Below are 11,366 nucleotides of genomic sequence, written 5' to 3'. Positions count from 1 at the left end.
ACTCATGATGATAACCAACAAAGGAGACGAGAACAGTGAGGTATGGTACATAGACTCTGGTTGCTCAAGTCACATGACAGGACATAGAGAATGGCTGGTGAATTATGATGAAAGAAAGAAGAGCAATGTTAGATTTGCTGATGACAGAATGATCCAAGCTGAAGGAACAGGTGATGTCTTGATAAACAGAAAAGATGGTAAGCATGCTATAATAACAGATGTGCTTTATGTGCCAAACATGAAAAGCAATCTAATTAGCATGGGGCAACTGCTTGAAAAGGGATTCTCTATGGGCCTAATTGATGGATCATTAGAAATCTATGATCAGAAGAAAAAGTTGCTAATGAGAGCATCAATGGCTCCAAACAGAACATTCCAGATAAGCCTAGCAACTGTTGAAACACAATGCTTGTCTGCTCAATCCTTAGCAGAAGACACATGGCTATGGCACATGAGGTATGGACATCTAAACTTTAGAGATTTGAGTAGACTAAACTCACAAAACATGGTTGCAGGATTACCTATAATTCAGCATCCTAAGAAGATGTGTGATAGTTGTGTGATAAGCAAACAACCAAGGACCTCATTCAGCAAATATACACCATCAAGAGCCAAAGAACTTCTGCAGGTAGTGTACTCTGATGTGTGTGGACCTCTTGACACACCATCATTGGGAGGGAGCAGATATTTCATCACATTTGTGGATGAGCTAAGTAGAAGGATCTGGTTGTTCTTAATGAAGAACAAGAGTGAGACATTCTCAGTGTTTAAAATGTTTAAGGCCCAAGCAGAAAAACAATCAGGAAAGAGCCTGAAAATCCTTAGAACATATGGTGGAGGTGAGTTCAACTCAGGAGAATTCAACAAATTCTGCAGTGAACAAGGCATTATGCATGAGGTTACAGCCCCTTACACACCTCAACACAATGGGATTGCAGAGAGAAGAAACAGAACCATAATGAATATGGTCAGAAGCATGTTGAGAAGCAAAGAACTCTCAAATGAATTCTGGGGAGAAGCAGCCTCAACAGCAGCATACATACTCAACAGATGTCCTACCAAAAGGCTTGAAAATATGGTCCCTGAGGAAGCATGGTCAGGAACTAAACCAACTGTGAGACATATGAAGATATTTGGCTCAATCTGCTACAGACACATACCAGATCAGAGGAGAACAAAGCTAGATGATAAAGGTGAAGCAATGGTTTTCCTTGGCTACAACAACACAGGATCCTACAAATTGTATAGTCCTGAAACTAAGCAAGTAGTGTTCAGCAGGGATGTTCAGTTTGATGAAGCAAGAACAATCAAAGAATTAGGCAACAACTCTGATTTTTTGACAAGACTACACATAGAATGGGAGAATGATGAAGAGACACCTGAATTAACAAGAGACACTCTCACACACACACAACAAGCAAACACCAGAACAACAAGGATAAGGAATCCTCCCTCTTGGCTATCAGACTATGTAATGAACTCAGACAATGTAGTGAGTCAGGAAGGAGAGGTTGTTCAACACATGGCTCTATATGCTGATATTGAACCAATCAGCTATGAGGAAGCAGTGAAGAGTAGCACATGGAGAGCAGCCATGCTTGAAGAAATGAAGTCCATTGAGAAGAATGACACTTGGGAATTGGCAGAATTACCACCTAAGAAGAAGCCAATAACAGTTAAATGGATCTTCAAGGTGAAACTAAAACCAGATGGCACCATAGCCAAACACAAAGCAAGGCTAGTTGCCAAAGGTTTTATGCAAAAGGAAGGGATAGACTTCTCAGAGGTGTTTGCACCAGTGGCAAGATTGGAAACCATAAGACTCATCCTTGCAATAGCTAGTTGGAACAAATGGAGTCTTTGGCAATTGGATGTTAAATCTGCATTCTTAAATGGTCCTTTGGAGGAATTAGTCTATGTGTCTCAACCTCCAGGCTTCATCAGCAAAGGAAATGAGAATAAGGTGCTTAAACTAAACAAAGCACTCTATGGCTTAAGGCAAGCCCCAAGGGCATGGAACAAGAGAATTGATAGATTCTTATCTAGCTATGGCTTTCAGAAGTGTGAAGTAGAGTATGGAGTCTACATCAAATCACTAAACCAGAACTGTGATACCCTGTTCATATGTTTGTATGTGGATGATTTGTTGATCACAGGAAGCAATCAACAGGGAATTGATGAATTGAAAACAAGTCTCAAGAGTGAATTTGAAATGACTGATTTGGGAAGACTAGCATACTTTCTTGGCTTGGAATTCCAGCACACGAAATATGGCTTATTCATGCATCAACAGAAGTACATCCTTGAGATTCTTACAAAGTTCAACATGCTCAACTGTAATTCTACAGAAACACCAACTGAAACAAACCTCAAACTGGACAAGGGTGAACATGAAGAAGCTGCAAATGCATCACTCTTCAGACAAATGGTTGGCAGCCTGAGGTACATCTGCCATACAAGACCAGAGATTTGCTATAGTGTTGGTCTAATTAGCAGATTTATGAGTGATCCAAGGCATTCTCATATGCTGGCAGCAAAGAGAATCTTGAGATACCTGAAAGGAACTCTGAATTTTGGCATCAATTTCCCTCACCAAAGTGATAAGTTTAGCTCAAAACTCTTGGCCTACTCTGACTCAGATTGGTGTGGAGACTTGATGGACAGAAAAAGCACCATGGGATACATATTCATGGTAGCAGGTGCTCCAGTATCATGGTGCTCTCAAAAGCAGAAGGTTGTAGCTCTATCAACTTGTGAAGCAGAATACATTGCTGCTTGTGCCACTGCTTGTCAAGCAATATGGCTCTCTGCTTTGCTAATGGAGTTAAACATTGATATTGAAGACAAGGTGGAATTGCTGATAGACAATAAGTCAGCAATTGATTTGGCTAGGAATCCAGTCTCACATGGAAGAAGCAAACACATTGAGACAAGGTACCATTACCTTAGACAGCAAGTTGCAGAGGGTAAATTGAAGCTCTCCCACTGTAAAAGTGAGCTTCAATTGGCTGATATCATGACTAAACCCCTCAAGATAGAGAGGTTTAAGGAGTTAAGAAGGAGAATTGGTGTGCAAGTTGCTGAGATTGATTGAATCAAGTGCAAAAGTTGTTGAATTAGATTGAATTTCATTGCTATTCTTTGTTGTTATTACTGAAGAATTTCGAATTAAGGGGGAATGTTAAAAATAGTAATAATTCAAAATTCTGTTAAGTTAGTTAGTCACTAGCTTACTATAAATGGCAACTTGTGTAACTTGATCAATAAGGAAGAAGATTGAATTCCCTTTTCTTGCATACACTTTTCTCTAATTCTAACTTTCTGTTTCTGCATTATTTCTTTCTGGTTTTTTCACTATCATTCTTTCTTTCTCTTAAAACCAACTACTTCTCTTCTCTTCTCTGTTTCTGGTTTTGTGTTCCAACATTTTACACTACCAATCAATTTTCACTAATAATTGTTATTGAGTTTCAAATAAAACTATTACAAACCAATAGTGGATGATGTAAAAAACTTTACACTATAAGTGTATAAATTTTAAACTCATAAATATAATGCCAAAATTATATAAATTCATTATAATGTGTATGGATGTTATTCTGAGAAGACATTTTGAAATTTGCGTAAAACCGTTGGGTTTCGTTGATGGTAAAAAAATAATGTACTTACTGATTTAACAAACTGTTTATCAATACGAGGCAGACAGCACAATTTTTAATTATTTTTGTTGGATTGACAGAAATTAGAAAATAATTTTTTTAAATCGAGATCTTGACAAATAGTTTTGAAGCTACCTCTGATAAATGATAGTGTATTTTATTAGGCTACTATACATCACCACGCATGTTTTTCAAAAGTTGATTTAGAAAATAAGATACAACAAAAAAGTGATTAAATATAATCCTCGAACAAAGAATCTTTTGATTGTTTCATATCCCCTGCTTATGTTTCTTGCATTAAGAAACTAGATTATCTTGTAATCATGATTGTCTCAGCTCTTCTAACATCTGTTGGTATAAACACTGCTTTATGTGTATTATTCTTCACATGTTACTCTATATTGAGGAAACAACCCAGCAACTATAAAGTTTATGTACCTCGTCTTTTGGCTGAGGGAATTTCAAAGAGGAAAAAGCGTTTCAATTTAGAAAGGTTGATTCCTTCACCTGATTGGGTTGCAAAAGCATGGACACTTTCTGAAGAGGAATTGTTTTCATTAGCTGGATTGGATGGTGTTGTCTTTATTCGCACCATAACTTTTTGGTATTTCATGCTTCACTTTATTTTCTTTATCTGATTCATGTTCTTAATAGAAAAGAGAGGAAGTTAGATCTTCTCTGCTTATGTTTGACTTAATTATATTGGACACTCATTTTGTTTCAAATTATTACTCACCTTCATCCCTTAGAGGTGGTAAGTGTAATTATAGGACATCACTTTATGAATAAGATAGATATTGAATATAAATAAGTGAAATTTTAAGGGACGTGAATGAATTTTCCCATATCAAAAAATGAATGCCCTTTAAGTTCAGTGCATGATTTTAGACTATGGTTTGTAATTGTAATATTATGGGTTTAATGGTCTTTACAATTACTAACAACGCGTTGGTCTAGTGGCGTAAGGCCCATTGAATGCATATATAGGTCAAAACGTCAAAGTTCCGATTCTTGAGAGCGAGAATTGTTAGGAGGGACCATCACAAACCCCGAAAGAGATTAGTTCTTTACCCATGGCTAAGAGATACCATTGGTTATACAAAAAACTTATCTTTACAAGTGCACTAAGATTGTAATCACAACTATATTAGTTGCATATCATGGTTTGCTGCATCTATTTTTTTTGGTTTAATACTTAATTTATTAAATATCATAAGAACTGTATTATCCATCATTCGTGCATATTATGTCAATGAACTATAATACATGAATCATTGGTGATTATTAGGAGTATTTTCTCCTGTTATAATAGAATCAGAATGATTATTATGAGTACGTTTTAGCAGAATATGATAAAAATTGAAAAATATAAAGGACTGAATTATTTATTGAATGCATGCAGTTTGAAAATATTTACTTTTGCTGGGATTATTGGGATCCTTGTGCTTCTTCCAGTGAACTGCTGGGCAAATCAGATGCAAGAGTTTGATGTTACTGACTTTGCTGATAACTCCTTGGATGTGTTCACCATATCAAATATAAACAGTGGCTCTAACTGGTGAGTAATACTGCCTCAACATTTTAGTTTTAATTCAGCATTAGGGACATTTTCTATTAAGCATTTATCTATAATTCTGCTGTACTTACCAAAAGATTGTTATTCCAGGTTGTGGGTCCACTTCTGTGCTGTATATATTGTCACTGGATTCATATGCTTACTACTTCACCATGTAAGAAATTGTGCACTCTAGCTTATGGTATACTAATATTTTGTTCAACTGTATCTGCATTTGCCATAATGATCTTAATGCTGTGTTTTCTGTAAAAGTAATTTGGTAATGTCTATTACATCATTTGTAATATAATATACTAACTATTAGTATCATAATTACCACTTTGTTCTACAGAGCCTACAACTGAACTACTATTCATTAATCAATACTATTTGAATCTTCAGGAATATAAATACATTGCTTCGAAAAGAATTTCGCATTTTCATTCATCCAAACCTCAGCCACATCAGTTCACCATTTTAGTTCGCAGTATTCCTACTTCCTCCAGTTGCAGTGTCAGTGAGAGTGTTGAGAGCTTCTTTAAAGAATTTTACCCATCTACATATCTGTCACATGTGGTGATTCGTCATACAAGCAAAATCCGAAGTCTCCTTGTAAGCATTCTATTGAATTTAATTTCCTCCATTTTTTTAACTCGGAGCTTTTATGTATAGTTGCAGATTTTGCAGCACTGTTATAGATTTTTATGTTTTTAATTTCCAATACTTAAGCATTGTCATATATCACTCATGGATGGCAAATAAATAAAAATGAATGGATTTTTCAACCCTTTGAAGCAGTGTTGCTTCTCTCAGAGAGTCCACGTCAAGCACAATTTGCTATTAAATTGTAGATATAGTAGTTGTACTACAGTGTGCTATGGGTTTGAGTTAGCTGTACTCGCTGTGCAAATAATGAGTTCAATTAACTTTGAGTAATCTATTGTTATTCTGATCAGTACTCAAGCATAGTTTGCAACTCATTTTTGTGTCTTTCCCTTTAACCTAGAGTGAATCTAAGAATTTGTATCAAAGGATTGCTCAATTACATTCAGATCCAAGTCAGCAAAGGCGTAAGCTTTGTGACTGTTTTGGACTTTTTGGACAAAATCATAAACTTGTAGATCATTATAGAAAATAGTTGAAGGACATTGAGGAGAATGTAAGATTAGAGAAATCAGAGGCTTCATTGGCCGGAGAAGTATGTGGCTATTAGTATAGCAGTCTTTTTCTAAACCTATTTTCTTTATTATTACATATGTTGGTATTAAGTGCATCTTGTTAATCTACATTTTTTTTCAATCTTCAAGGAGGCTCGAGCTGCCTTTGTGTTCTTCAAGTCTCGTTATGGTGCTGCAACTGCTTCCCATATGCAGCTATCCGTCAATCCCACCCAGTGGATTACTGAACCAGTTCCAGAACCTCGTGATGTTTACTGGCCTTTCTTTTTTGAGTCATTCATGCGAAGATGGATTTCTAAGTTGCTGGCTATAGTTGCAACTACTTTTTTCACAATCTCGTTCCTTATACCTGTTGTAATTGTTCAGGGCCTTGTCAACCTGAATCAGTTGGAAGTTTTGTTTCCCTCCTTGACTAGTATTCTAACCATGTAAGTAAAGTTGGTACATTGTCCATTTTTAATGCATAACCCATCCTTCTTATTATGCTAATAATGCTATCTTGTTTCTCCCCTCTCCCTAAGCTCACATTACCCTTGAAGTTTTTGCTCTAAAGAAAGAAAAAACAGCATTCAATGATAACTAGGTTCAAGAGATAGCTGATTGTTTCATTAGTATACACTATCAAGCATTAATTAGGAATGTATAGCTCATTATGGATTACATATAAGTTGGTACAGACAAGGATAAAGTCGGGAAGCTGTAACTGACATTTAAAGCGTAGACAAATTAACATATAAGTTACGGTCACAATAGAAACTTAGGAGTATTACAATAAGGCTGCATGCAAATTGCCTCTTAAACATAGGAAATATTAGATAGACCTGCAGTTTGTGAACAGCTTTTCCATGATTTACACAATGATGTAATTTTATGCCACTGTGATGGTCCAATCTCAGCATTTTCTGCCAACTCATAATCTGCACGTGTTTTTTTTGTCTAGTCAAATTCATTCTAACTATCATTTTCATGACTTCAGTAGTGATGCTATGTCTTATTCATTAGGACAACATGGTAGCTTTACCTTCATGTTTTTTTCCTTCCACTCAGTTATTGGAAAATCTCTGATCCTTTAATGTACCTGCTTACAGAAAATTTGTCACTCAAATAATTACGGGGTACCTTCCCAGCCTTATTCTCCAGTTGTTTCTGAAAGTGGTGCCTCCTGTAATGAGACTCATTTCCTCAATTCAAGGATACATTTCAAATAGTAATATAGAAATTAGTGCATGTAACAAAGTACTGTCATGCACAATATGGAATGTTTTTCTTGCAACTGTATTTTCCGGGTCAGTTCTAACTCAGCTGTCTCTCATCCTTGATCTGAAGTCCATTCCTTGGAAACTGGCAGTTTCTGTTCCAGCCCAGGTTAGGCAATGTCTATCCCCATTATTTAACCTTCCTGAAACTTCTATTCACATTATTTGAAGGATAACAAAAAATTATGGTGCAGTGGTAAGCCTTCAGCCTGCAGTTGGAAGTTGGAAGTGAGCCATGTTGTGTTTCATAAATCAACAAACACCATTAAAATTTCCCATAGTATATTTACAAAGAATTCCTTCATGTTATGTATGCAAAAGGAAAAGCAGTTTCACAATGAAAAATACAAGCTTCTATGAATATCTCTAGAGATCATCTTGACTATCTGCAAACCAAATGCTTTGAGAAACTAAGAAATGTTTCAGAAAACCTCTTTTTTTTTGGTATAGCATTAGTTTAATCATCAATGATATTCATAAGCTTGGCGGCGGGTACAGTTTAATGGTGTATTAAGCATTATGCTTCTTTCCTGGTCCTGACTGAGAATGAGAAATTTGGAGATGGAAGGAAGTGAAGCATAAAAGATAAAAATTGAACATTTAGTAATCTTGAATAGTCTAACCTTGACATTTCTGATTTTATCATGTTATGAAGTCTAAACCCGAGTCCCAAGTAACCTTTTAGATTATCATTTACCAATGCCCAAAATATTCAAACCATTTTTTAACCTGAGTATAGTAAATCTCTAACTAATGATTGGCACAACTGAAAATAATGCTACACTGATCATTATTGGCATGACATGATATTCAAGTAAAAGTCTACATACTAAATTACCAATTTATATGTTAATTTTTCTATTTCTGTGATTTTAATGCAATCAATTTTGATTTTACTTCAGGCGTCATTTTTCATTACGTATGTTGTCACACAAGGATGGACTAGTGTGTTATCCGAACTCTTCCGGATAATTCCTCTTATTTGCAGTCTGATAAGTAAGCCCTTCACAAGTCCTGAACATGAAATTGATGTTCCATCTATTCCTTACCACAGGGATGTTCCAAGGGTCCTTTTCTTTGGACTTCTTGGTATTACATATTTCTTCCTAGCTCCACTAATTTTACCGTTCCTCTTGGCCTATTTCTGTCTTGCATACATTATTTATCGGAACCAGGTTAGCATTTCTTTGTATACTTTTTGATATCTATTTTTTGGATGAAAGGATCTCTGATTTCCAGTACATATCTTTGATTTTGACTAGGATCATATTCTTTTGGTTTATCATGATAATGTGAGACTCTTTAACATCGGTTACGGAATGGCTTGACTGATGCTCTGCCTTTGTATTGTGCAGTTTATAAATGTATATGCACCAAAGTATGAAACTGCAGGAAAATATTGGCCTATTGTGCACAATACAATGATTTTTTCTCTAGTACTCATGCAAGTTATTGCAATGGGAAGTTTTGCATTGAAAAAACTTAAACCAGCATCCGCCTGGATGCTTCCTCTACCAGTCCTCACTCTTCTTTTTAATGAGTACTGCCGAAAACGATTCTTGCCCGTATTTATTGCATACTCTGTGGAGGTAAGTTTCATCTTTCAAGTGACTATAACCTATATCTTCAAATACATTTTTCAATATTCACTCCTAAACCTTGAAGGCTTAAAGATAAAGCACTAAATATCTCTAAAAGAACAGAAGAGTTGTTGCATGATGCATTCAATCCCTCGCCTCTGATTTGTACTTATTTTTGTGTTTCTAGAGTTTGATACATAAGGACAGAGAAGACCAAAAGGATACTGGCATGGCTGAATTTTATGGCAAATTGGTATTTGCATATAAAGATCCTTCTTTGCTGCCAATTCAATACTCATCAAACAGTGACAGTCTTATTACTCCCCTATTATCTTAAATTCAATGCTGTGACACAATATTCTACATTATGAGTCTAGTTGTGTTGGCTATTTCCTGTATATGATGTAATATTCCTATTTCAAGAGCAAGGAGTGCAGAAACTGTGACATGGTGTACAAATAGTGAATTCATGAATTAGCAATAGTTGTCCAATATCCAAAAGATCCTCTATAGTGAGTTTGTCTTTAAAGTTAGCTAGTAAAGGTGTATATACATTGAATGATTTTGTGGATTGAGATATCTATTTAATTTATTAAATCAAGGTTAGATGCATAGTCCACACACTTTTACTTCCACTTTTTACAGATAAATTTACTTTAGAGTCTTGTTTGGATGATATTTCAGTGTCTTATGAATTAATACTTATAAGCAGTCAAAGTATATATTTTTTCTCTTGACTCTAACAATATCATTCTTCATGCGCACTTTATTTATTTTGAGAACATAAGTAAGAATCTATAACTATACATATGAATATCAAAATGATGTAGAAAAAGTATTTGGGCTAAAAAGATTTTCCTATATTTTTTACTATAAAATGCAATGGTAACTCTAAGAGGTCGTGCAACCGAAAATCGAGGCGCAACAGTCACCAACTAATACCACATAATTCACTAGTTAGATTGATTAATTCAGCATTTTACAAGAAATTATTAGAGGGTATCAATCCTCATGGTTGTCATTTCAAACAAAGTGGATGATTTTTGTGAAAGGACTAACTTTAATGACATTTTCAAGAAAAACAAAAGGAACAACGCCAAATTTCAAACAGTGGGGCTGCCCTTGTCACTTCTTTTGGAGTTTTCTCTAGATAGATTATGAAATAACAGAATATTAGATCAACTAGGATTATAATGGAGAGTTTTTTTGATGTTCCATAAACTCTAATAAATACCTGTGAAAAGAATAGTGTAATCAACATTTTTGTTTTAATTTTTTAGATGTGATTAGACCTAAATAAAATAGTGTGATCTACACGTTGAAGAAGTGACCTAGTAGTCAATTATGATGCATATATTCCTGTGTGAAATAAACATGAATTAAGGCCTTTACATCACAAGGAGAAAACCAAGGAATTAAGACCCAACTAAACAATATTTAAGAATATCTTTGGTAGTTTAAATTAGATTTATGTTACAAAGTTTTTCACATCAAATTGAATTTACTTTTCTTCTAGGATCACCGATATCCTCTAAAAGAGAAGAGAAATAACATTTACTCTTCGAATGAGATAATCTTAATCCAATAAGATAAGATCATTATGAAGAATTATATTTGTTGTCATATAAAATGTGTCAATCCAACAACAATTTGGATTAAATTTAGTTCATTAAATTATAAATAACAAAAAACAATTGAATTGAATCTGCTTTAATTCCTCTTTGTTTCTTTCTAGAGAATATACAAACAAGTAAAAACAAAGATACCACTCTTAACTGAAGAGCTTCTACTGAATGTTGCAATGCACCAAGATAAAAAAACCAAGTCTTTTGAACGGGAAGATGGTGAACAAGAGAAAACAAAGAGAATATGAAGGAGTTAGAGGAAAGAACAATTAAAAAGAGAGCATTGAATTGGACCAGCTAAGGAAAGAGGCAGCACCAGTAGCAGCTGCTATACTTACATTGGAGTGCAGCAAAGGAGATGGATGGCTGAGATCAAAGGCACCATACAGAACATTAGAACATGATTCGGGACTTACGATGCTGCGGAAGATGCTGCGACAGCTTATGATGATGCGGCTCATTTTCTTCGCGGAGCTAACACCAGCACAAACTTCACTCTTTACCATTCTTCTA

The 11,366-nt window shown here is 35.1% G+C and overlaps 1 protein-coding gene across 1 annotated transcript; it reads left to right on the top strand.

The window, feature by feature from the left end:
• On the top strand, window positions 3,862–9,856 carry LOC109349544 (CSC1-like protein At1g69450). The gene is made up of 9 exons (XM_019590382.1): window positions 3,862–4,263; window positions 5,062–5,217; window positions 5,326–5,389; window positions 5,617–5,826; window positions 6,522–6,820; window positions 7,481–7,757; window positions 8,551–8,823; window positions 9,004–9,237; window positions 9,416–9,856. Exons 1-9 carry the CDS (start codon window positions 3,983–3,985, stop codon window positions 9,563–9,565), a joined length of 1,944 nt encoding a protein of 647 aa, XP_019445927.1. The 5' UTR covers window positions 3,862–3,982; the 3' UTR covers window positions 9,566–9,856.

The sequence above is a fragment of the Lupinus angustifolius genome, chromosome LG06 (assembly GCF_001865875.1).
Source record: "Lupinus angustifolius cultivar Tanjil chromosome LG06, LupAngTanjil_v1.0, whole genome shotgun sequence".
Classification (NCBI taxonomy): domain Eukaryota; kingdom Viridiplantae; phylum Streptophyta; class Magnoliopsida; order Fabales; family Fabaceae; genus Lupinus; species Lupinus angustifolius.
Note: the sequence above shows the minus strand (reverse complement) of the source record. Positions and strands in the feature narration are given on the sequence as shown.

Coding starts and splice junctions, on each gene's coding strand:
- LOC109349544 (XM_019590382.1), top strand. CDS start 3,983: ATGATTGTCTCAGCTCTTCTAACATCTGTTGGTATAAACACTGCTTTA. Junction 7,758..8,550: donor CAGTTTCTGTTCCAGCCCAG/GTTAGGCAATGT, acceptor ATTTTACTTCAG/GCGTCATTTTTCATTACGTA. Junction 9,238..9,415: donor TTATTGCATACTCTGTGGAG/GTAAGTTTCATC, acceptor TTGTGTTTCTAG/AGTTTGATACATAAGGACAG.